General features: G+C 43.9%; 1 protein-coding gene across 2 annotated transcripts; it reads right to left on the bottom strand.

Moving 5' to 3' along the window:
• Nucleotides 1-489: 489 nt before the first annotated feature.
• On the bottom strand, nucleotides 490-27,627 carry LOC128595870 (zinc finger protein 415-like). 2 transcript variants are annotated; one of them, XM_053604953.1, is made up of 3 exons: nucleotides 27,542-27,627; nucleotides 21,982-22,062; nucleotides 490-5,090 (listed from the first exon to the last, which is right to left on the bottom strand). In XM_053604953.1, exon 3 carries the CDS (start codon nucleotides 5,014-5,016, stop codon nucleotides 3,772-3,774), a length of 1,245 nt encoding a protein of 414 aa, XP_053460928.1. In that variant the 5' UTR covers nucleotides 5,017-5,090; nucleotides 21,982-22,062; nucleotides 27,542-27,627; the 3' UTR covers nucleotides 490-3,771. The 2 variants fall into 2 exon arrangements, 1 of the variants encoding a protein (XP_053460928.1); XR_008383006.1 differs by lacking the exon at nucleotides 490-5,090 and adding an exon at nucleotides 17,661-17,977.

The following is a 27,627-nucleotide window of genomic DNA, read 5'->3' as shown; positions in this document are numbered from 1 at the left end:
AAATGAGTAAACCTCAGTGACTGCTTTCCTAATTTCTATGCGCTGCTCAGATTTACAAAGGGGCAATGGGAATCTCCCATTTATAGCTGGTCCGTCAGAACATCAACCTGGGACTTGTGACTGGCATCTGAAGTGTGGCCAGTCTTACAGAACTGAACACTAACCCTGTGGGACCAGATGCTAACTCCAGGTAGACAGCGTTAGGACTCAGCTAAACTATAGGACACCAATTGCATCTGATAGAGAATGGGCAGCAATTCCCAGTGACTGTACTTGGTAACCACAAGTGAAGTACTTGTGTTGAGTGTTCACGGTTTTATTCAGTGTGACAAGAAGGGAAAAAACACTGTGGTTTCTCCTCACGGCTCATACACTCCCCCCAAACCACTCTCTTTTCCCCAAAAGTGAAGAGAGAGACCCAGGACTGAATGAGGCTGTGCTCTGGATGAACAGGGATTGCATATGGAACCTAGCCTGACACCAGTAATTATAAAATGCATCAGCAATACAGACAAAAGTTTTGCAATTTTCATTCTTATCTATATGATATAAACAAATTTCAAATTTTGTTAAATTACAGAGGCAGAAGACAATATCATAATGTAATCATCCATCTCCAATCAACTGGACACCCATCTGGGTTCAGGGCTCCCTGTCTTCACTTTCCTTGGGTCTCTGCCCTCATCCACCTTGTACTCTCACCTTCTCTCTCTTGTTCTCTTTTCCATGTTTCCCATGGGGCTTCTGCTCATTTTGTGTCCCCTCCTCTCTTGCTTTTTCCTCTTTTCTCAATTCCTTCTCCTACATCAGATTTGCTCCATTCCGGAAACTTGTTTCACCTGCTGGGGCTCTTTCTCTCCAATGTCTGCATTGTCCTCGATGTCATGTATTTCTACCCATTTCTTCCCTGTCTCTGCTTCCCCCCTTCCCTGTGAAATTCCCTCTCCCTCCTGACACCACCTTCCCCACTCTCTGGCCCTTCCCCCACCATGTGTAGGCTTCCTCCTTGCTGTGGTTCCCCCTCTACTCTTCTAGTCACCAGGTGCCCCCTCTACTCTCACCAGGCTGCTCTATCTGCCCTGGCACTAAATCCTTCCTCCTCTCTCTGTCAGTCTGAGGAGCCTCCCCTTTGTTGCCCAGCTCCCTATTTCACTGCCCTTCACCTCCTTGGACGTGGAGCTCTTCTGTGTATTTCTCTAGTTACTTTCTTCTACGTCTTCAACTTCTTTCACTCCTATGGTAACTTTGTAAATCCCTCCCCATTCTCTGACCTCTGTTTTGGGTCTCCCTCATTTTTCTATTCTTTCAATGTTTCTATTTACTCACTCTTAGACACACATGCACAGGGACAGAGATGGGATAAGATGGCAGCCTCTGGGGAAGCATATTTTCCAGCCAGGTAGCATTTGGGAAGGAAGAACAAGTGTCAAAGTGCATGTCCAAGTGACATCCCTGCCCACATTGTGCCAGGTCAGGTGATGTGGTGGTAGTGAGGGGGAAACCTGGGTAGCAGAAAGGCCCAGCAGGACAAGGTATTGGTGGGTTTATGAGCGGGTGGGGTCAGAGGAGTCTCAGAACCTGCTCTCCCTGACTTGGGATGTGGTGCTGCCCTCCAGGGCTGACAATCCCATAGCCTGGGGGTACAAAAGTCCTGAATTCACACTCCTGAATCCACTTAGCAGGTAAGGACTGTACATGGCAAGGAGGCTAAGAAGTCAGTCAAGGGTTTAAATCAAGTAAATAGCGCACCAGGAAGTGGGTACATGGCACAGACGGGGCAGAGACCAATCACTGAGTCACTTCAACAAAAGGGTACATGATTCTGGGAAGTCAGGTACGGTGAAGGGAGTATGCGGGAGATTTTAAGGACTATAGGTAACCGGGGTCATTGGATATGGGAGAGCTGTTGGACTGTGATCCCAGACTTAATGTACACAACGAAAGACTCACCCATGGTAATGTGACTCTGACTCCACACTTTGGGATGGCAGGCACCCGCCACAACACCAAGCTATTTTTAGAGGTGGACTCTCTCATGCTCAAACTAGTGTGGAAGTCCTGAGCTCAAGCAATCCACTGGTCTCAGCCTCCCAGAGTGCAAGGGTTATAGGCATGAACCCCCAGTGCAGCCTGTCATAATTCTTAACATATTTCAACTTGTGATTATTATAATAGCAGTATACACCCAAGTTAATCCTGGAGTTATACTTCTTTATTCTTTGTATCACCTCTCCAATGTGGAATGTAAATTGTGAGAATTGTTTAGTTTACAGTATCACTGCATTTGTTTTCTTGAGTATAAGTTCTTTAATGAATCCTAAGGATGCACATTACATTAGCAAATTTTCTGTGTTCACTACATTTGTCTTGCTTTCTATCCAGTATGAACCTCTCATGACTAAAGGGCTTGATGCATTCACTATGTTTGTGTAGCTGCTCTCCGATATGATCACTCTGATGTTCAACACCTTTCAAAAGCCTAAGCACAAACCATATATTTGCATGGTTTCACCAAAGATAAATTTCTTTAGACTCAGTATGTTTGAGGCCAGGATAATATCTCTGCTACATACAATTACATGAATACCCTTTACTATGAACTTCCTGTGTCAATTCATACTTGAACTCATAAGGAAGGGCTTAAAACCCTCATGGTACTTGTAAGGTTTCATTCAAGTAGGAATTCTCTCATGATGTCAAAGCTTAGTGTCAACTGTAGCAGAAGACCTTGCCACATACATGAGATTTCAATTGTATCTCTCCTGTTTCGGTTACCTCATGTGTTTGAGAAGTGAATGTACCCTAAACAACTTTCTGTGCTAATGTTCAAAAAGGCACGGCACCTGTACCTTAGTGGTTAGGGCGCCGGCTACATACACCGGGGCAGGCAGGTTTGAACTTGGCCCTGGCCTGCTGAACAACAATGATAACAACAACAACAAAAAAATAGCGGGGCACCTGTAGTCCCAGCTACTTGGGAGGCTGAGGCAAGAGAATTGCTTAAGCCCAAGAGTTTGATGTTGCTTGAGCAGTGAGGCCACAGCACTGTACTGAGGGCGACATAGTGACATACTTTCTATCTTAAAAACAAACAAACAAACAAAAAACCCAAATGAATGTTCAAAAAACTCATGTCACAATTATACCTAATGTCTGCCATTGAATACATTTGAAAGGTTGCCCTCTTCCATGGATTAACTGATGGTTTATCTTTATATGACAACTAAAGACTTTGCTGCATTCCTCACAATTGGAAAGCTTCCTTCTAGTGTGAATTACTTAATGCACTCCAAAGCTTTAATTCTGAGAAAATGCCTTTCTACGTTAATCACATTGTCCTATTAACAAGTTGTTTCTCCAGAATGAAATCTCTGATGATGTTCAAGGTAGGAATTGTCACTGAAAACCTTGCCATGCATGTTTTATCTACTATATTTGAAAGGTTTCTCTAGTCATGGAGAACACTAAAGTTAACGGCCAGACTCGAGTTACATGTGTAAGGTTTCTTTGTAGTAGGAACTCTCCAATGATGATGTGCTAAGCATGAGTTTGGACTGAAAACCTTTCCACATTCATTACATTTATAAGGTTTCTCTCCAGTAAGAATTCTCCGATTATACATAAGATATGAATTTTGACTGAAGATCTTGCCATATTCATCATTCCTGTAAGGTTTCTCTCCAGTATGAATTCTCTAATGATTTGCAAGGTGAATTCTGCCTGAACACCCTGCCATATTCATTTATAATGTTTCTCACCAGTATGAATATATTAGATGTCATGCAAGGCGTGAATTGCGACTGAAGACCTTTCCACATTCATAACATTTGCAAGATTTCTCTCACCATGAATTCTCCAGTGCTTTCCTAGGGATGACTTGCTACTGAACATTTTGCCACATTCATTACATTTGTAAGGTTTTTCTCCAGTGTGAATTCTCTGATGTTTTGCAAGGTGTGAACTACGATTAAATACCTTTCCACATTCATTACATTTGTAAGGTTTCTCTCCAGTATGAATCCTCCAGTGATGTGCTAGGGATGACTTCTGACTGAACATGTTGCCACATTTGTTACATTTGTAATGTTTTTCTCCAGTGTGAATTCTGGCATGTCGTGCAAGTCCCGTACAGTCACGGAATACCTTTCCACACTCTTTACATTTGTAAGGTTTCTCTCCAGTGTGAATTCTCCAATGTCGTCCAAGGATTGAACTTGTGCGGAATAGCTTTCCACATTCATTACATTTGTAAGGTTTCTTACCTGTGTGAATTCTTTGATGCTGTGCAAGGGCTGAACTTTCACGGAATACCTTTCCACATTCATTACATTTGTAAGGTTTCTCTCCAGTGTGGATTTTCTGATGCCGTGCAAGCCGTGAAATGTAATTGAAGACCTTGCCACATTCATTACACTTGTAAGTTTTCTTTACAGTGTGGAATCTTTGATGACTTCCAAGGCTTGATTTTTTGTTGAACACCTTGGCATATATATCACATTTAAATCGATTCTCTTCCTCATGCATTATTTGATCAATATTGATATGCAACCCTTCATTAAAGGACTTCTCCCACGCCGTACATTTGTGATGTTCTGTCACTATCTGTGGTTTCTTTCTTTGTGGGAATAAATCCATAAGTTCATACTCATGTTCATGAGAAAGGTAGGGTTTCATAGTAGAAGGAATTCTGTGGGATGGGGAAACCAAGAAATCACTGTTGACAGATGGCTCCATGGGATGACATTCGTAAATTTTCTCTTTAATCTTAAATAGCTGCAGTTCTGATAGATGTGATTGGGTGTTCAATCCCACCTGATTATTAAGAAGCTTGTTTTCTGAACCCCTCCAATCATGTTGATCTCTTTTTCCAGTGAGATTTCCTTGACGGGTCATACGGACTCCACTGCAATGTCTTTCATCATCTCTCCACTGACACTTAAACTTATGAATATTCTTCTGGATTTCCCTAAAGCAAAAGCCTTCAATGTCATGGTTTTCATTCCTTTCCAACATCATGGTGGGGGATATTTCTTCTATACTACCATCCTCTTCAGGTGGCAATTCATTTATCACACATATAGAAGAGATACCTACAAGATAAAGAACCACAGGCATTTGATGAATTACACATCGTCATTAAACACCTCCTATTGACATATATGACATTATATCAAGAGTAGCATAGGCACAGCACACAAAGTTATAAAACATACAATTTCCTAAAAGTTAGGAAAACTTTTTTTTTTTTTGTAGAGACAGAGTCTCACTTTATGGCCCTCGGTAGAGTGCCGTGGCCTCACACAGCTCACAGCAACCTCCAACTCCTGGGCTTAAGCGATTCTCTTGCCTCAGCCTCCCGAGTAGCTGGGACTACAGGCACCCGCCACAATGCCCGGCTATTTTTTGGTTGCAGTTTGGCCGGGGCCGGGTTTGAACCCGCCACCCTTGGTATATGGGGCCGGCGCCTTACCAACTGAGCCACAGGCGCCGCCCAACTTTTTTTTTTTTAAATATAGGAAAGCTGGCTTGGCGCCAGACACATACACCAGAACTGGCAGGTTCAAATCCAGCCCGGGCCTGCCAAACAACAATGACAGCTGCAACCAAAATATAGCCAGGTGTTGTGGCAGGTGCATGTAGTCCGAGCTACTTGGGAGGTGGGTGCAGGAGAATCGCTTGAGCCCAGGAGTTGGAGGTTGCTGTGAGCTGTGATGCCACAGCACTCTACCCAGGGCGACAGCTTGAGGCTCTGTCTCAAGGAAAAAAAAAAAAAAAAAGAGTAGGTAGGGAAGGCTAGCAGGAAACAACCTATTAGCAAAACACCTCACAAAAGCCCATGTTAACACTAAAACCAGATTATTTTTATCCTACAGGCAAAGCACTGCAATAGGCTGAAAGCACATGGTGTTCAATGATGGAAGGGAATGATGTAGTTGTACTTGGAAAACGTTATGAACTAGGGTCACAGAAAACATTACTTGGAACAAATTGATATATACGATCCTATACAACATAATTCAGGCAACTATGATTTGAACATTCATGTTGGTCAAAGTTCATCTGCTAAAGTCCTATGCAGAATTTAGCAGTCTTTACAAACAACATCCAGTATTCTTAGCCATCAGCTAGCACAAACTTGTAAGAGGAACTGAGACATTAATTTATTTTTCATGTGAAATCACCAGGTCCACAGCATTCATGCATCTAAGCCAAATTTGCACATTCAGTGATAAAAACAGGACTTGACCCAAGGCCTACAGGCTCACACGTATTCTTAGGAGCCACTGCTGATCCAAGCAACACAAGGAACAACAGGTCATAGGAAACAGAGGAGCATAGGAAGGAACGGTTTGAGGGACACAGAAGGTCTCAACTATGTTGCCAACAAGGTTACTCAGTCATCCTTCATGGACAACGATGTGTGAGTCATCACCCAAGGCACATCCTGATTAAGGCAACACCGAAAATAACAACTTTGGCAGTCTTGCAAAAGTTCGCCAATGGTAAGAAACTAGGTTTACATGGTGAGAGTAGTGTTGGAGGTAAGTGGTCTTAAAGAAACTGTCTACTCAGGAATACAAAAAGTAATATGCTAAAACCCCACTGTGGTTACTAAAATACTAAATACAGAATATGTCTTTACATGGGTATGTAGATACAGACATTATACTTAAAATCTATGGAAACAGAATTATACCATGTCCTTTAAAATTCTAACTGTGGTAGGAAAGGAAAAGTGGTTTAGCAACCAACACATAACTACCCCATTGCCAACTATGAGACTAAAGCTGTGGCAGTGAGGCTAACATGGAAGAGATTGGAAGGAGAGGTGGTTTGATAATGTAGGAAGAAATTAGGTTTATAAGTCTTACAATGTTTAGGGCGGCACCTGTGGCTCAGTGAACAGGGCGCCAGCCCCATATACCGAGGGTGGTGGGTTCAAACCCTGCCCTGGCCAAATAGCAACAAAAAAATAGCCGGGCGTTGTGGTAGGCGCCTATAGTCCCACCTACTCAGGAGGCTGAGGCAAATGAATCGCCTAAACCCAGGAGTTGGAGGTTGCTATGAGCTGTGATGCCATGGCACTCTACTGAGGGCAATAAAATGAGACTCTGTCTCTGCAAAAAAAAAAAAAAAAAGTTTAGTTTGAAATTAAATTTATCACATTGAATGACCTATGAATTCTATTTCTAGCATATATTCAAGAAATTCTGCATATAGATTCTAGAGACTGTCTATGGCCATACTACCCTGAATGTGTCTAATCTCCTCTGATCTCAGAAGCTAAGATGCATCAGGCCTGGTTGGTAGGTGGATGGGAGATTCTAGGAAATCATGTGCAGGTATGCTCTCAGTGGGACCCAAAAGGAAAAACCTGGATATGGCCATGGAGAAGAGAGAGCTCGTCTCATACTATACTCATGAAGACAGAAAATGTTGTTACCAATGGTACAGCAATGTAGACAAATCCTGGGTGCAGAATGATGATTCACTGGCTGGTCAGGTAGAGGGATGTTTCAAGAAATAAAGGTAGGAGGCTATTACTGAAATCTGCCCTTGGGCTGGGCCTTGTGACTAATGCCTAGAATCCTAGCAGTCCCAGATGCTGAGGTGGGTGAATTACTTGAGCCCAGGACTGTGAGACCAGCCTGAGGAAGAGTTAAATGCTGTCTATGCTAAAAACAGAACAATTAGCCAGGCATTGTGGTGGCACCTATAGTACTAGCTACTCAGGAGGCCAAGAAAGAGGATCCATGAGACTCAGAGTTTGGGGTTGCTGTGAGAGATGTTGCCAGGACACTCTACCCACAGTGACAGAGTGAGATTTTGTCTCAAAAAAAGAAAGAATTAAAAAAAAAAAAATCCACCCTTGATCACAATATCTGCAAGATAGAGGACTGGAAAACTTCAGACACTCATTCCTGTAGGGAGACACATTACCAAAATATAGTACAAAATCCCATCATGGAAAAAAAAATTTTTAATTTATTTCACAATATTACAGAAGTACGTATTTTTTTTTTGTTTGTTTTTTGAGACAGAGTCTCACTGTCACCCTTGGTAGAGTGTTGTGGCGTCACAGCTCAAAGCAACCTCAAACTCTTGGGCTTAAGCGATTCTCTTGCCTCAGCTTCCAAGTAGCTGGGACTACAGGTGCCTGCCACAACGCCTGGCTATTTTTTGTTGCAGTTATCATTGTTGTTTGAGGATGGGTTCGAACCCACCAGCTTCGGTGTATGTTGCTGGCGCCATAACCACTGCACTATGGGCGCTGAGCCAGAAGTACATACATTTTAATTACACAGTTTTCTCATATATATATGTATGTATATATTTACATATATAGTGATTCTTTTGATACTTCACTTAGGAAAATGGTCTCTAATTCATATATATGCATACATATACATAATACTGTGTAATTATACACAGATACATATCTTATTTTTGTTTTGAGACAGAGTCTCATGCTGTTCAACTCTGTGTAGAGTACCATGGCGTCATGATAGCTCCTAACAACCTCTGACTACTGGGCTCAAGTGATACTACTGCCTCAGTTTTTCTATTTATAATAGAGACTTGAGACTAGAGACTCTTGTTCAGGCTGGTATTGAATACCTGAGCTCAAGCAATCCATTTACCTTGCCTCCCAGAGTGAGAAGATTGCAGGCATGAGCCACCATGCCTGACCCTTATATATTTTAGACAAAAGTAATCAATATGCCCTTTACCTAGAAAGCGTGCATGTACCCATCAGGTGTAAATTTACCCATCCTACCCTCCACCTACTTGAATGCTGTGGAGTTCTGCTCCCATAGGTGCACATAAGTATTACTCAGCTACTTTCAATTTAGCACTGAGTACATGTAGTGTTTTTTTTATTTTTATTTTTATGATACTTCACTTAGGACAACGGTCTCTAATTCTATCCAGGTTGTTACAAAAGATTCTAGGTCACCATTTTTTTAATGGCTGAATAGTATTCCGTGCTGTACATATACCACATTTATTAATCCCTTCACATATTTATGGGCACTTGGGTTGTTTCCACATCTTTGCCATTGTGAATTGTGCTGCTATAAACAGTTGGGTGCAAGTATCTTTAAGATAAAATGTCTCTAGGAACCTTTTCAAACAAGATAGTCCTGTGAATTACTTGATTAAAATGTAAAACAACTGTCTTAATGATGCTCAGTGAAATAAGAAATAACTGATACCCAATTAAATGAAATTAATAAAAAGATATAGCAACAAAATGAGAATATGAAAAAAGAGCAAAACTATAAAGAACATCCATTCAGAACTCTCCAAGTGAGAACTTGGAAACAAATATAGCAAATTATTCACTCGAAATGCAAAGTGAAAAAATGAGAAAAGAAAATAGCCTAATCATTTTATGTGACAACATCAAATGAAGAATATACATGTTTTGAGAAACTTACAAAGGTAGGAAGAGGATTTGAGAACTCATTTGAAGAAATAATTTCCCAAATATCCCAAATTGAAGGAAAGATATGGACATAGCAGTTTAAGAAGTGCAACCATGTCCAATGTCATATAACCCAAAGACACCCACAATAACTTCTTTGTAAAAAGAAATTATTAGATCCAGTCAGGTGGCTCACACCTGCAATCCTAATTGTAGTACTCTGGGAGGCTAAGACAGGTAGATTGCCTGTGCTCACACAAGAGCAAGACCCTGTCTCTACTAAAAGTAGAAAAACTAGCTGGGTGTTGTGGTGGGCACCTATACTCCAAGCTACATGGGCGGCTGAGGCTAGAAGATCCCTGGAGCTCTAGGGTTTGAAGTTTCTGTGACCTATGTTGTGATGGGACTCTATCAAGGGCAACAAAGTGAGACTCTGTCTCCAAAAGAAGAAAATAAAAATAAATAAATAAATAAAATAAAATGGAAAGGAATTATTGAATGCAATAAGAAAGAGAACATTGTGTATGTAGCCAAAGAAAACAGACTTGTGATACACAGAGAATTTTGTGTATGACTATCAGGGTATCTGAGCAGAAACCTTCCGTTCTAAAAGCAGTGGGATGGTATGTAAGTGTTTAACAAAGAGAGAGTTCATTAGCATTCTAGGCTTGCCTTCCCAGAAATGTTAGGAAGTGTATCAAGTTAAAACTGAAAAAGGCGGAGATTGCAAGTCCAACCCAGAAAGAAGGTTCTCCAGTAAATGTAAATAAATGGACAGACACAGAGATTGTCGTATACTTTTTTTATGGAGACAGAATTTCATTATGTTGCACTCGGTAGAGTGCCGTGACATCACAGCTCACAGCAACCTCCAGCTCTTGGGCTTAAGCGAATCTCTTGCCTCAGCCTCCCAAGTAGCTGGAACTACAGGTGCCCACCACAACACCCAGCTATTTTTTGGTTGGAGCTGTCATTGTTGTTTGGCAGGCCCAGGCTGGATTTGAACCTACCAGCTCCAGTGTATACGGCTGGAGCCCTAGCTTCTGAGCAACAGGCGCAGAGCCATATTCTACTCTTTTTAAAAACTTGACATTATTTCTCTTAACATTAAAAAGAAAAAAGCCAGAAAAATACTATGTGCATATATATATATCTTAATGGACACACAACATATATAGAAGAATTCTGACATTCCTAACGTAGTTAGTGAACATGTAACAAAGCAGTTCTTGGCAGGGTATGAAAATTAAGTTATCAGTTTAATCAATTACATTATAACTTTAACATGCTTAATGTATTTTACCCAAAATATCTACAAGACATACAGAAAAAAATAAATAAAAAGGGAGTAAAGGTACGGTAGAAGAGAGCAACAAGACAGAAAACAAGGCAGTGAGTGAAAAATGAAGAATAAAAAAACCTACAGGAAATCAGATAGTACGTAACAAAAATGCAAAACTACAATCTTCTCCATCACTAATACGTGAATTGTCAATGAGTAACTCAGCACTTGGAAGACACAGATTGGCTAAATAAACAGGATCCAACTATATGCTGTCCAAAGTATACTTGCCTTAGCTCTAAGGACATACATAGGCTGAAACTGAAAACATGAAACAAGATAATTTCACACTCTGAAAGGCCAAGGGAGGAGGATGGCTTGAGCTCAGAAGTTTGAGACCAGTCTAAGCAAGAACAAGACTCAGTCTCTACTAAAAAAATAGAAAATCTAGATGGGCATCATGGCAGGCACATGTAGTTACAACTACTTGGGAGAGTAAGGCAGAGGATTACTTGAGCCTAGAATTTAAGGTTGTTATCAGCTAGGCTAATGCCAGGGTACTCTAGCCTGGCCAAGAGAGGGAGACTCTGTCAATCAATCAATCAATCAATTTGACTTCACAGATAGCACAAGAGAACACTAGTAACCTTAAGGAGAAAATAAGCAAATGAGCCCCGGTGGGGAATGGTTTGCACTGGAGGACACTGTTAGTAGCAGCAAGGGGAGGATCCATTTCCTGGCAGTGGCACAGAAACCCACTGAGGAAGAGGCAGCAACATCAACAGCACAGAAGAGGCAGAGAACACAAAGACAGCACAAGAAGGTGGGTTCACAGGGACCAGGTGACAGTTATAAAAGATTCAGATGGAAAGAAAAATGAGGAGCAAAACAGTAGTCCTGTGTTACCTCAAGAATGCAACTTCCAAAACCCCCGAAATGATACAAAAATACAAGTGATATAAACTATAGCAGAGGTCATGAAGTATATAAGAAATGTGGTAAGATTCCAGCAAAATATGAGATACTCAAATATTAATTTAATATATCAAAATAAGCAGGATGAATATACACAGTATTAGAATATGTCATTTGTTTCAACAGAGCAAAAATAAAATGAAAACAATATCCACCAATTATGTTTAGGAAATCGAAAACACACTACAGAAAACTGTCTTAATAAATATTCGTAAGTCAATTTAATGGTATTTCTGGGATTATGCAGTAATTTAACAATTAGCTGGGTGCCTATAGTGCCTGCTACTTGAGAGACCGCGGCAGAAGAAACACTAGAACACAGGACTTTGAGGTTGCTGTGAGCTAAGCTGATGCCATGGTGCTCAAGCTTGGGCAACAGAGAAGAACTTTGTTTCAAACAAAACAAAACAAAACACACACACAAAGTGGGGTGCAGTGGTTTTCACCTATAATCCTAGCACTCTGGGAGGTCTATGTGGGTCCTCACCTGAGCTGAGAAGACCAGTCTTACTAAGAGCAATACCTTGTCTCTACAAAAATGTAAAAACTACCTTGGTGTTGCAATGGACACCTGTAGGGTCACCTACTTGGGAGACTGATGCGAGAGGATTGCTTGAGCTCAGGACTTTGAGGTTGCTATGAGCCATTATATCACAGAGCTTGATGCAAGGTGACTGAGTGAGACACTCTATCTCAAAAAAACAAAAAAACAGTAAATTAATAGAAAAAAGCAAATTTTATAATATCAAAAAGTCCTATTTAAACACTATGACCAATTCAATGGTCAAAAGCAAACTTTAATAGTAAGTACACCGATCAAACAGTTGTGGGGGAATAATCAGACATTATCTTTAGAAAGTTGTGTAGTTGCAGTATATGTAGGTGTGATATTAACTCTGTTTAGCCTTACCCTCTGCACAACAAGGAAATCTGTAAAATATACAAGTGAATAATCATTCCTTTTGTATTTTTTTTTTGTTGAGATAGAATCTCACTGTCACCCTGGGTAGAGTGATATGGTGTCACAGCTCACAGCAACCTCCAAATCCTGGGTCAAGTGATCCTCTTGCCCAAGCCTCCAGAGTAGCTGGGACTACAGGCACACGCCACAGCACCCAGGTACTTTTTCCCTTTTTAGTAGAGATGGGATCTCATTCTTCCTCAGGCTGGTCTCAAACTCCTGACCTCAAGCAAACTACATGTCTTGGCCTACCGGAATGCTAGAACTACAGGCATGAGCCATTGCGCCGGGCCTCAAACAGTCATTCCTTGATACAACAATTACACACACTGTAGATAAAAAGCAAAGAACACAAAGAGTATCATAAAAGTATGGGACTGCTAATTAAATAAAAACCAAGTTCATTTCTAATATATGGAGATGTATGACAGGAAATCAGCACAAATTTACACAAATGTCAGAATATACAGAAACAGAGGCATCATTCCAGTGAGCTATGCTCCATGTTTGCATACGGGATCTTTCTGTTCACTCTCTTTCCTGTTCTGCTGAGTAACAATTTCAAAGAACTAATATAGTCCCCTCTTACACTCAGCAGGGACATGTAGAGAAAGTAGAACTGAGGAATGGCTGAAAGACCTTGTGAAAGAAGAAGTTCAGGGGCGGCGCCTGTGGCGTAGGGCGCCGGCCCCATATACCGAGGGTGGCGGGTTCAAACCCAGCCCTGGCCAAACTGCAACAACAACAAAAAAAATAGCCGGGCGTTGTGGCGGGCGCCTGTAGTCCCAGCTGCTCGGGAGGCTGAGGCAAGAGAATCACATAAGCCCAAGAGCTGGAGGTTGCTGTGAGCTGTGTGAGGCCACGGCACTCTACCAAGGGCAGTAAAGTGAGACTCTGTCTCTACAAAAAAAAAAAAAAAAGAAAGAAAGAAGAAGTTCATGTATTGGTCTCCTCTTCAGATCCTGAAAAAGAGCCTCTGATCACTTGGAATTTCGTGGGTAACAGGAGTGTGATTTGTTCTAAGAAGGCAACTTTGCTGATCTCCTGGTTAGGGGCTGGTCAAGAGAAAGGCCAGGCTGTAATGAGAAGCCTGGAACATTAAAGTCCCAAATTCAATCCCCCAGGAAGGAGTGAGGGGCTAGAGACTGAGCTAATGTTGCTCATGCCCACATGAAGAAGTCTTTGTAAAAATCCCTCACCACAAGGTTCAGAGAGACTCCGAATGCTGGGCACCTGGTGGTTCCTGGAGGCCAATGCCCAAAGAAAGACCATGAATCTCCTTGGCCCTTTCCCCTAAGCCTTTTCACCTATTCATCTGTATCCTTTGAAAAATCCCTTACAATAAACCAGTAAACCTAAGTGCTTCCCTGGGTTCTGTGAGCCACCCTAAACACATCTGCAGAACAAGAGGAGTCGTGGGAACCTTGATTTGCAGGCAGTCGGTGAGAAGGAGAGGAGACCACCTACCACTTGCAACTAGCGACTGAAGCACAGGACAGTCTTGGGAACCTGACCTTTAACCTGTGGGATCTGCCTCTAGTTCAGGTAAATAAGGTCACAACTAAATTGCATTACAGGACACCCAGTTGGTATGGGTCAGAAAATCGGTTGTAGGAGTAGAGAAATCCCCACACATTTTGGAGACCAGAGGGTGGTGTTGTGTGATGAGCAGTGTGTGAGTAGAAGAAAAAAATGTTGTGGCTCTTTCCTATCTCAGATACATATGAACAGGCAGAGAGGGCGGCAGACAGCTGGTGCAGTTTCCTGACCCCAGATGCAAAGAAACAGCAGCCAGTGTTTGCTCACATCCTGATCAGGTCTTCCAAGCACAGGAAATAGGGAGGAACCTGAAAAGGGCAAGGTGTCAGGTCTATGGAGGCCTCAGCTCTGACCCCTAAAGAAAGGTAACTGAGCACCAGATGGAATCAAGTACAGAGGGACACACCATGGGGGAATGAGACCCTTTGAAACAGCCCCTCAAGTGCCGTAAATGGAGAAGAGAACCAAGACTTCACCGAAGCTAGACAACAGCGTGTTGTCCATCACAATAAATACTTTGCCTTTGCCTCTCAGCTGTAGCACTAATGAAGGGGGACAAAATAAACCATCACATGTGTAAAGAACAGAGTAACAAGTGGGGACAAACAAAGGCTTCTGTTCAAAGCTCACAGGATTTAAATGTTTTTTATTTCTTTGAGATAGAGTTTCACTAAGTTGCCCTCAGTACAGTACTATGGCATCACAGCTCACAGCAACCTCAAACTCTTGGGCTTAAGCGATTCTCTTGCCTCAGCCTCCCAAGTAGCTGGGACTACAAGTGCCCGCCACAACACCCAGCTATTTGTTGTTGTTGTAGTTACCATTGTTGTTTGGCAGGCCTGGGCTGGATTCAAACCCGCCAGCACCAGTGTCTGTGGCTGGTGCCCTAGCCGCTGAACTACAGGCAGCAAGCCAGGATTTAACCTTTTATTGTGTTGTAAACTCTTTGGCATGAGGAGAGATTCCCAAACACCATTTAATGGTGCACCTTTCTCTCTGCCCATTGGAGCTCTTACCCGTTACCACCCTTGATACGCCAAAGGAAAAGGATGCAAATAACATAAAGGGGTTTATTTTGAGACAAGTATGTGGAACCATCACCTGCATAAACAGTCACACCCGAGAAGCCTTGAGCAAGTGTTCTCCCCATGGCAGGGTCACAGTTCAATTTTACATGTCAGGAAGACAGGAAAGACATGTAAAATCATAAATCAATACATGGAAGGCATACTTCAAATTGGACCGAAAAGGCTGGAAATCTCAAAGTGAGCCATTATAGGTTATAGGTTGGTTTAGAAATTCTTTGATTTGTAATTATTTAAAGAAATGGGAATCAGTTAAGTAAACTGATTACATGCAGGTGTGGTTTAAGCTTTGTCCTGCACAGCCTCAGCCTGTCAATGAGCTAAAAAGAATATCTTCAAGAAGGGAAGGGGGGCTTGGCGTCTGTGGCTCAAGCGGCTAAGGCACCAGCCACATACACCTGGGTTTGATTCCAGCCCGGGCCTGCCAAACAACAATGATGGCTGCAACCAAAAAATAGCCAGGCATGAGGCAGGCACCTGTAGTCCCAGCTACTTGGGAGGCCAAGGCAGGAGAATCGCTTGAGCCCAGGAGTTGGAGGTTGCTGTGAGCTGTGATACCCAGGGTGACAGCTTGAGGCTCTGTCTCAAAAAAAAACAAAAACGAAGGGAAGGGGAATCGTGTGGAGGCAGGTCTCACCTTCCTTCTCAGGGCAAGAAACTCAACTTTAGGTATTTCTGGGATCCTCTTGGCAAAGATGGGGGTCCATTTCATCAGCAGGGGGGACTTAAGATTTTATGTAGGCCGGGGCGTGTTGGCTTAGGCCTGTAATGCTAGCACCCTGGGAGGCTGAGGTAGGTAGGTCGCTTAAGTTCAAGAGTTGAAGACCAGCCTGAGTAAGGATGAGAGCCTCTCTCTACTAAAAATAGAAAAACAAGCTGGCCTGAGCTCAGAACCTATAGGATAGTGGTTATGGCGCCGGACACATACACCGAGGCTGGAGGGTTCAAACCCAGCCCGGGCCAACTCAACAACAATGACTGCAACAACAAATAAAAAATAGCCGGGCATTGTGGTGGGCACCTGTAGTCCCAGCTACTTGGGAGGCTGAAGGCAAGAGAATTTCCTGAGAGTTTGAGACTAAGAGTTTGAGGTTGCTATGAGCTGTGACGCCACGACACTCGACCAAGGATGACATAGTGAGACTCTGTCTCAATAACAAACAAACAAACAAAAAAATAAAATAAAACTAGCCTGGCTGTACTGGTGAGTGCCTGTAGTTTTAGCTCCTCAGGAGGCTGAGGCAGAAATGTCCCTTGAGACCAGGAATTTGAGGTTGCTATGAGCTATGCTGCCATGGCACTCTACCCAGGGCAACAGAGTTAAGAGTCTTGGCCCTAACAAAAAAAGAACCAAAAAAAAAAGTATTATAGTTCTTATATAATATATAGATACTTTCGTTTTTTGTTTTTTTTTATCTTTTTTTTTGTAGAGACAGAGTTTTACTTTATTGCCCTCGGTAGAGTGCCGTGGCATCACACAGCTCACAGCAACCTCCAACTCCTGGGCTTAGGCGATTCTCCTGCCTCAGCCTCCTGAGCAGCTGGGACTACAGGCGCCTGCCACAACGCCCGGCTATTTTTTTGTTGCAGTTTGGCTGGGGCCGGGTTTGAACCCGCCACCCTCGGCATATGGGGCTGGCGCCCTGCTCACTGAGCCACAGGCGCCGCCCTAATATATAGATACTTTCTATATAGTATATAGATACTTTTCTATAAAGTATATAGATACTTCCCCACCAGGAGTGTTTTTTGCTATCTCCACTATACTCTCCTAACTCCAGAGCTTCTTCCTTGCTCCAGCATTGCCATAATCCTGAGGTCAAAAAGAGAGATTCCTGGTCACAGACATAAAAAATAAATGAACATCAAGTCCTGGTGCTCTTCCAAATCCCAGCCCCACGTAAAGGTAGGAGGGGTACATTACAAAGAGATCTAGGGAAATATTTCACAAATTCATCTACTGAACATCCACTTCTGAATGCTGAGGGAACACTGTGAGACGCCGCTGTCCAGCAGACTTACCAAAACTACTGAACCAAAACTACAAGGGTAGAGAATAAAGAATTGGCTATTTAAAAAGTTATGTGATTTTGGGCGGTGCCTGTGGCTCAGTGAGCAGGGTACCAGCCCCATATATCAAGGGTGGCAGGTTCAAACCCACCCCGGCCAAACTGCACCAAAAAATAGCTGTGCGTTGTGGGAGGCACCCATGGTCCCAGCTCCTTGGGAGGCTGAGGCAAGAGAATCACCTAAACCCAGGAGTTGGAGGTTGCTGTGAGCTGTGACTCCATGGCATTCTACCGAGGGCGAGAAAGGGAGACTCTGTCTCTAAAAATAAAATAAAATAATAATAAAAAGTCATATGGTTTCAAGTATACCTCAGCCCTGGTATGGTGAAGGGTACAAATACCATAAACAAATGGACAGGGAAGGTCCGGATGACACATTACAAAGCTTTTCATTTCTTAAGAAATACAGCTTTGATCTCAGTCAAGAACACAGGGGGTTCCAAGAGACAATCAGGGAAAACAGAAAGGTATGTAAGGATAGATCCTAACTTCAGGAGAAAAATCCTCACCCAGGGAGACCAGGTTCCTATAGTTCTCCAACATCACGTCCCTGTATAAAGCCCTCTGAGCAGGGTCCAGGCACGTCCACTCCTCCTGAGAGAATTCTATGGCCACATCTCTGAATGTCAAAGGGTTCTGAAATGAAAACACATTTTACAAAAGGGTTACAGGTAGAGTTCTTATGTTTACTAAAAAGAAAAGACAAAGGTGAGAGAATGGACTCATTGAGATGAGTGTTCCTACAAATCCAAATGAAGTCTATTGGAGCACATTATGTCTCCCTCCTGTTTTATTGTACTCTTCTTTTAATGGTTCTAATACCCTCTCAATGAAGGTATTTCTCATTCTTGTGGACTATTTAAGAAATAGACAAATAAAAAAATCAATGCAGGGCTATCCCTATAGGTGTGTTAGCTATTATTTGTGACACAGAAAGTGATATTGAGTGCCTACATGAGCTAAAGGACAGCTAAAGGATGGGTGGTGACTTCACAGATGACAACATTCATGGTGCCTTTAAGGAAAGGCCAGAATCTAAAATCCCAGATGATGTCAGCAAGAGGAGTGACTGAAGCTTCTGAACACTTCCCTGTGCTAGGTGTTATGCTAACTACCATGTGCCAACATAATACCCTAGAGAGAAAGCGCTGGTTCCATTTTACTGGGAACTGTGTCACATATGGGTGTCCAACCTCTTTTTCCTGCCACATTTTGGAAGAAGAATTGTCTTGGGCCACCCACTGAATACTCAAATACTAACAAAAGCTGATGAGCAAACACAGGGCTGTGAATGATTTCTGCAAAATCCTACACCACAGATGAGCAAAACAGTCCTGAAATAATGCACATGGGGCACCCAGGACTCAGGTTAGACACCGCTGAATATACTCTAAGATAAAATGTAGAAAAAATTTGGCATCCCTTGAAAATAAGAAACCGGCTCAGCACCTGTAGCACAGTGGTTATGGCGCCAGCCACATACACCAAGGGTGGCGGGTTTGACCCTGGCTTGGGCAAGCTAAACAACTGCAACAAAAAAAATAGCTGGGCACTGTGGCAAGTGCCTGTAGTCCCAGCTACTTGGGAGGCTAAAGCAGGACAATTGCTTGAACCCAAGAGTTTGAGGTTGCTGTGAGCTGTGACGCCACAGAACTCTATCAAGGGCGACACAGTGAGACTCTGTCTCAAAAAAATAAAGAAGTAAAATAAAATAAAAAACACTAAACCAAGTACCAACAGGAAAAGAATCATAAGACACTGAGCTTGGAAAGACTTTCTACAATATAACACCAAAAGCACAGGCAAGAAAAGCTAATACAGACAAAGGAAACTGGATCCAAATAAAAAACTTCTATGCATCAACATTATCAATCAAAAGAGGGAAAGGAAATCTACGGAATGGAAAAAAAGGTATGCAAATCATGTCTCTGACAGGGGTTCACACCCAGATTATGTAAGAAACTTCTACAACTTTACAACAAAAAAAGAAATAAACCAATTATAGACTGGGCAAAGGACTTCCATAGGCATTACTCCAAGGAAGATAAGCAAATGGCCAATAGGCACATGTAAAGATGCTCATCACCACTGATCATAAGACAAATGCAAATTAACACCACAGAAAGACTTGAGGGCGAACTCGGGCTACTAATGTTAGAACAGAAGACCCTGAGTCCATGTGGAGAAGTGGGAACTCTCATGCACTGTTGCTGCAAATGTACAATAGTGCATCCATCATGGAAGTCAGGAAGGAGGTGCCTCATTCAATTCAAAATACAGGCCAGGCATGATGGCTCACTCCTGTAATCCTAGTACACTGGGAGGCTGAGGCGGGTAGATAACTTGAGTTCAGGGGTTTGAGACTAGCCTGAGCAAATGTTAGACCCCGTCTCCATTAAAAATAGAAAAAAGACTGAGGCAAGAGGATTGCTTGAGCCCAAATTGGAGGCTAGAGGTTGCTGTGAGCTACGATATCATTACACTCAACACAGGCGACAGCTTGAGACTCTGTCTCAAGAAAAAAAAAAAAAGGCTGGGTATTCACAGCACAGTGGTGAGGTTGCTCACCCACATACACTGAGGGTGGCAGGTTTAAACCAGCCCAGGCCAGCTAAACAGCAATGGCAACTGCAACAAAAAACAGCTAGGCGTTGTGGCAGGTGTCTGTAGTCCCAGCTACTTGTGAGGCTGAGGCAAGAGAATTACTTAAGCACAAGAGTTTGAGGTGGCTGTGAGCTGTGATACCATGACACTGTACCAAGGATGATACAAAGAGACCCTGTCTCAACAACAACAACAAAATTCAAAATGCAACTCCCACATGATCCAGCAACCCCACTTCTAGGTGTGTATATGGGAAAGACGGAAAGGTTTCTCTCAGTGAGATATCTGTACTCCCAAGCTCATCACAGCATCATACACAACAGCCAAGAAGAGGAAGGAATAAACACGTGATCTACAGACGAATGGGTAAGGAGAATATACTATACGCATGTAACGCAACGTTATTCAGCCTTAAAAAAGAAAAAAGGAAATCCTGTCACATGCTACAAAATGGATGAACCTCGGGGACTTTATTCTAAGAAAAATATGCCAGTCACAAAAAGACAGTGTGGGATTCTGCTCCTATGGAATACTTAATGCTGTTAACTTCTTACAAAGACACCGTGACAGACGGCAGAGAAATGAAAAGTCAGAGGGGGAATTGGTGTTGCTGGGGACAGTTTCCCAGTATGACAACTTTGAGGAACATGTAGCATAATAATGGGAATACACCTGACACTGCTGAACTGTGAAAGACACAAAGAAAGAAACTTTACTAAAGGACATACCAAAAACACGATCAAGGACCGGCAAACCGAATTCTCATAAGAACATGTGGACATGTAAAGACCTCTGTGACAACAAGTCCAGAGCCATTCACAGACAAGGAAAATACTGGGGTGTCAATGAAGCTCTGTCACGTCAAAGGAGAACAAACGTAATTGTGAAAAGAAGAAGAAAATGGAGGGATTTACCAAATTAAACATGAACCCCTTAGGACATTAAATACCTAAAATAAGATCTACATAATAATTCAAATGAAACAGAAACATAACCAAAATGTTACCCAGTAAAACTTTAGACTCAATGAAATACAGTATTTTGTGATCATGAAAGGACTTGCAAAGAAAAAAAAAACCAAACAAAAGCACAAAAAAGAAACCCAAGTGGTATTAGAAAAAACAGATTTCTGTTTCACTTTTTTTTTTGAGACAGAGTCTCAAGTTGTCGCCCTGGGTAGAGTGCCGTGACCTCACAGCTCACAGCAACCTCCAACTCCTGGGCTCAAGTGAGTCTTCTGCCTCAGCCTCCCAAGTAGCTGGGACTACAGGCGCCGGCCACAACGCCCGGCTATTTTTTGGTTGCAGCCGTCATTGTTGTTTGGCGGGCCCCGGCTGGATTCGAACCCGCCAGCCCAGGTGTATGTGGCTGGTTCCTTAGCTGCTTGAGCCACAGGTACCGAGCCTGTTTCACATTTTTGAAATGAATAATTTATAAAAAGACACCAAGATATGTACAAAGAATATAAACCAAAGATATAAAATAGATCCTAAAATATGTGAATAGAAAATTGAGGCAAGTATGAAAATCCATTTTATGTATACACTTCCACAAAATAAGGAAAATTATGAACACTTAACACAAAATGAAAAATATTAACACAAAGGTCTGTCATTTTCCTCAGGGTTTCAAAAATTGTAAGTACAAAAAGAACACAGAAGCAAGTTTTGTTTGATGAAGGAAAAATCTCACCTGCTCTGGGTAGATGCTCTAGACGCAGCTTCTCTATTCCTGGTCTACAGAGAGTGACAGTGCACCCAGATGTGGCCCCTATACAGTCCCTGCTGCTCCACAGCACTGACACCACAGTGGCCACATCCCCTCTCTAACTGAGGGTCCTTCCCAGGGCCCTGCCCAATGGAGCCTCTGCATAAGCTCAAGTCACTGGGTAATGGAGAGAGGGACTGAGGGAAAGCAGGGCTGAGTGGCAGCAAACACGTCAGGGTGGACACTGCAGAGTCAGAGATCAGCAAGTCCAGTGCCAGCATTTCAGAAAGGAGGGGGACTCAGAGGACCCAACGAGAACATCACTGTACCTGAGTAAGAGCCATTTCTGAATCCTTTTCTTTCCTCTTCTGGGCTTATTCTTCTGTAACCGAGTTCTTTAGAAGTCAATCCTGAATAAGAAAAATACTCTGCTTATTGTTTAGAACCAACATACTCCCTCCCTGTGACACAACCACTCACAAAGGGAAGACCTCGCCCTGCGAAAAGCAGGTCCTCTGCTGCCCACTGCACCGAGAGGGATGCAGGGACAATACGCTCCTACAGAAAGACGATACACCAGAGCCAGCCTTCCTCCTGGAGACATCCTGCACACAGGGCAGCAGAGGAGAGCTGGGCTGCACTGAGCTCCCCTCCAGGGAACAGCCCCAAACCTGAGGCAGAGCACAGGGTTCATCCCTCCATGATCACAGACTGACCTCAGCCTTCAGCAATGGGGGACACAGAGCCTTTGTGCTCAGTGCTGGACACAGACTAGACACCTGGTCACTAGAACCGTTACTAAAGGTGGGTCCCCACTTTTTGTGTGAATGGGAAGGGGATAGGAGAGATGTATTGAAACAAGTCTCCACACTCTAACGTGATGCCAGGCCTGAGCTCCACTCAGAGGGTGAAGGATAGGACCCTTCCCACCTTCTATCTCTGCTTTCCCCATGGAGACTTGTCACCAGTGTCCTCACAGCAAATGGCAAGAGACCCAAAAAATTACACAGCTCAACCAATATGGACTGTCAGAGGCCTGATGGGGGTGAAGAGGTGGCTGAAATATTAAATAGGGGACCTCTGTGAGAAGGTGACATCAGAACAAACAGGTAAGGAAGGGAGGGTGCTTCTTACCTGTAGCCAACAGGCAGGAGAGTTCTAGAAAGACAGACATCCACCACTATACCCCTGTGGCAGGAGCAATGTGGGGAAAGGAAAGAGGCCCATGTGGCTGGAGCACAGCCAGCGAGCAGGACACAAGCTGAGGAGGCCAGAGAGGTGAGCAGAGCAGGGAGAGCCCAGGCCTGCACACTTATACCTCCTGCATCTCAAGATAACTTTGAAAAGGATGTATTTCCCCATCTCATTTAAGTAAACATGTACTGTTTTTCTTTGCTTTACACAAGAATGTACTGCATGCACTGTTGACAGGTCATGATAAGCTGGCTTTTCACATGCAAATGTTGTTCACCAGTCACAAGGTATTATGTGTTTGCACTTGCAATAGGCATGGCAATTTTTCAAACACAGGGTAATGTAGGATGTTGTAAAAGCTCTCTTGATTGTCACACCGGAATAATTAACAGTGACATGAGATTGCTTCTGGGTAAAATTACTTATCAACAACATTTTGGCCTGGTACGGGTTCATGCGAGTAATCCTAGCACTCTGGGAGTACGAACAGGTGGATTGCTTGAGCACAGGAATCTGTAATCCTCCACAGCAAGACCGATAATCCCAGTTCTACTATAAATACAAACACACTACCCAGGTGGCGTAGTGGGCACTTTATTCCCAGCTACTTTGGGAGGCTGAGACAAGACAATCGCTTGAGCTCAAGAATTTAATGTTATGATGCCATGGCACTCTATCCAGGGCAACAGAGTAAAATAAGAAAAAAAAAAAATGTGTTAAGATATGTCTTGGCCTGGTGCATTGGCTCATCCTTGTAATCCTAGCATTTTGGGAGGCCCAGAAATGCAGATTGCTTGAGCTTAGGAGTTTGAGACTAGCTGGAGCAAGAGTGAGACCCTGTGTTGACAAAAAATACAAGAAAATTGCCAGGTGTCATGGTGGGCACCTGTATTCCCAGGTACTAGGCAGGCTGAGACAAGAAGATGGCTTACCCACGATCATACTAATGTACACAGCTATGGTTTAATAAAAAAAAAAAAAAAAGATGGCTTGATCCCAAGAGTTTGAGGTTGTTGTAAGCTATGATGATGCCACAACACTCTAGCCCAGGCGACAGACCAACATTTACCATGCCTTACAAATTACAATACAGTATAAGAAAATTGTTGCTTTGGGCCATGATGTTTCCTTATGTCAAGACAATTCAAGAGATATGTGAGTGATATATGCTTCCTGAGGCCACAGGTTCAAAACTTGCACAATTTAAGTACAACTCACATGGCGGTTACCATGTTAAATATTTGACAAGAAGTTCCATGAGCCCCAGGGAGCACAGGGTCGTACTGCTCTGAGACATGAGGACTGCAGGATAACATGTTTCACAGAGTTGAGAAAGTCCCCTTAGAACACATGAAGGTGTAGATGCCTGTTACTTGGCCTGCCAGAGAGGTGAGGACACAATGAGACACTGAATTCCAGAGTTCAGGAGAGAGAGTGATAGGGGAGACGGAGACATGTCACAGGGATTTAAACTATGAGATGAGGTAATAAGGAAAGGCAGGGTGTGGACAGAGATGACAAAAGATTCTGGGCCAGCCTGGTGCCTTGCGCCTCTTGCCTATAACCCTAGCACTCTGGGAGGCCAAGGCAGGAAGATCCCCTGAGCTCAGGAGTTCCAGACCAGCCAGAGCAACAGTGAGGCCCTGTGTCTACTAAAATCAGAAAAACTACCCAAGTGTCATGGTGGGCACCTCTACTCTCAGCTCATGGGGAGGCTCAGGCAAGAGGATCTCTTGACCCAAGAGTTTGAGGTTAATGTGAGCTATGATAATGCCAGGGCACTCTACCAGGTGACAGACACTCTGCCTCAAAACAAACACAGGCTCGGCGCCTGCAGCTCAAGCAACTAAGGTGCCAGCCACATACACCAGAGCTGGCAGGTTCAAATCCCCCTTGGGCCTGCCAAACAACAATGACAACTACGACCAAAAAATAGCCGGATGTTGTGATGGGAGCCTGTAGTCCCAGCTACTTGGCCCAGGAGTTGGAGGTTGCTGTGAGCTGTGACGCCATGGCACTCTATCCAGGGCAACAGCTTGAGGCTCTGTCTCAAAATAAATAAATAAATAAATAAAATAATAATAATCATATAAATAAAATAAAAATAAAAATTGATAGCTCGGGGCCTGTGGCTCAAGTAGCTTAAGGCGCCAGCCACATACACCCGAGCTGGCGGGTTTGAATCCAGCCTGGACCCGCCAAACAACAACGGCTGCAACCAAAAAATAGCCAGGCGTTGTGGCGGGCACCTGTAACCCCAGCTACTTGGGAGGCGGAGGCAGGAAAATTGCTTGAGCCCAGGAGTTGGAGATTGCTGTGAGCTGTGATGCCATGGCAGTCTACCCAGGGCAACAGCTTGAGGCTCTGTCTCAAAAAAAAATCAAAATCAAAATCAAAATCAAAATAAAACAAACAAAAATTGATAAAGCTGTGCAGGGAGAATGCCAGGCCACCAGTAGACTCTGAGTGGGACTGGCGATGATGCAGAATCCCAGGACCAGCAACACCCAGGGGCAGAGACAGACCATGAGTATAGGTTCCAGGCCCTTGGACAGGGAGAGCAGGTTGTTAGAAAATGTCTTCCCTTTAGTGTTTGAAATAGGAAAAACTCCTCATTCTGCACACAGACTACTTTACCTCTAGTCACTAAGGAGAACAGAGAAGGTGCCCCCCTCTGGTGTCCCAGCACCATGCTGCTCTGTCAGCCTTGACACCCAATCATTCCTGCCCTCCCAGGACTCTCTGTCTGAGCCCCTCTCCATTTGATGCCAGTTGCCCTATGTTGGTTTCCTTCATCTGTCAGGACATTTAGGTTTTCTGAAAATTGCTCCAGGGACTTCCTCCTACCCTTCTCCCCGGCCCCCAGCCCCCAAATGCTAGTGTCTTTCCTTCTGAGAGGTTGGTCAGAAGAACTCCGAAATCAGAACAAGCATTGGCCATCCATTTTGAGCACAAGGCACTCCATATTAGTTGTTTAGTGACCTCTGTTAAAACCAAACCCCTCAGGGACTCAGCCAGAAGGAGGAAGTATGGAACACAATGGCTCCAGTGGGGCCAAACCTTAAACAGAATGGTCTCAGCAGGAAGCCAGCTGGAACCCTATATAGCCACACTCACTAGGATACCAAATTAACACTCCCCCATACTACCTACCTAAAACCTTTGAAAGGTAAGCACCCTTGGGCTTCCAGGATGGTGCCTATTGAGTCTCAGCTGCCTTCACTGAAGCTCCAAATAAAATTTAGCTATTGCTCTACATCCCCTTTGGCTCCACTACCTTACATCTTTGGCTTTCACTCTCCAGTCTCTTTGCAAATCCCTCCCATGTCTTCTAGTGGGCAGTATTCATGGTGTTGGAGGCCCAGTCGAGGAAGTGGAGAGAAAGAACACCCAAACACCCTGTTTAAAACAGAAAGGTCTGAAATTTGAAAGAAGGGCTTTATTCTAGCTCCAGGAGAGCAAAGGCTGACTAGAGTCCACAATGGCCTCATTTCCTGACTGACTCCCTCTTCTTTTATCTCCAGTCAAAAGTTCCAGCCCAGACTTAGCGCCCATACCACACTGGTTATGGTATGAGCCACATGCACCGAGTCTGGTGGGTTCCAGACCAGCTAAAATAACAATGATAACTGCAACAAAAAAATAGCCAGGCATTGTGGCCGGTGCCTGTAGTCCCAGCTTCTTGGGAGGCTGAGGCAAGAGAATCTTTTAAGCCCAAGTGTCTGAGGTTGCTGTGAGCTGTGATGCCACGGTGACATAGTGAGACCCTGTCTCAAAAGTAAGTTTTTTTTCCAGCCCAACAGTACCTTTCTCGTTAGTCAGTTTGAATCAAGCTAGAGAAGCCGACTGTGGCTTTTAGAGACCGGGAAGCAAGTATCAGTTTCCAGGTCCCGGGAAGTAAAATGTCTTCAAATTCTCAAAGCTGAGTCACGATGAGAAGGACCTTGCACTTGTCCCTGGGGCCTTCTTGAGAGATCTCTGTTTTCTTAGACCTCACTTTTCCAGGGTATCTTCTCTCAATGGGCCTCACTCTTCCTCTAAGTTTTCCTATTTCCTCCCTCTTCCTCCGTTACTTCACACGTTCATCAGTAATAAGTAGGAATAACATGCTCGCCTGAACAGCGCACAAGAATTACCTCTGTGAGGACATTTGGTGTCACGCGCCACTTAGAGGAACCGGTGACTGAGGACCGTCCCGTGGAGCTGACCCGCCAAGAACAAAGGCGGGGTAGGGCTGAGGGGACGGATTAGGGCAGAGGTGGGGTCTGCAGAACCCCCGGAACAGGGACGGGACGGGGCTCCCGGAGAGCGGGGCTGCGGCGCTGCCCCCCAGGGACACTCGGGCGAGGCCGGGGACCCGGAAGTGCGTGAACCCCCCTCTCAAGCGAGGACTTTAGGGGGCGCGGAGGGAGTGCAGGGGTCACTCAGGGGCTTTAGGAGCGACACGGTGCAAAATGGGTTGTCTCCCATGCCTGTGGCAGAAAGACCGAGAGCAGGACCTGCCTCAGGGCGACTCAGTTCACAGGGAAGCGACCCGGGACGCTCACTGGGACGTGAATTGACTCAGAGTCGTGAATTGACTCAGAGTGGAAGGAGCCCTGCGGGGATTTGAGGTCGCTACGGCCCCAAGAATCCAGGTATAGAGGGGCTGGGGACTGGGAAGGAAACACGTGATAGCAAAAAAGAGAAACTCACAGGATGGCATCTGTTCCAGTCAGCGGCTTCCTGTTTGCGGGAACCTGCGGGGGAAGGAGAGGCAGCAGAACCAGACTGGTTGTGGG

The sequence above is a fragment of the Nycticebus coucang genome, chromosome 10 (assembly GCF_027406575.1).
Source record: "Nycticebus coucang isolate mNycCou1 chromosome 10, mNycCou1.pri, whole genome shotgun sequence".
NCBI lineage: Eukaryota > Metazoa > Chordata > Mammalia > Primates > Lorisidae > Nycticebus > Nycticebus coucang.
This window is presented reverse-complemented; position numbering and strand designations above follow the sequence as displayed.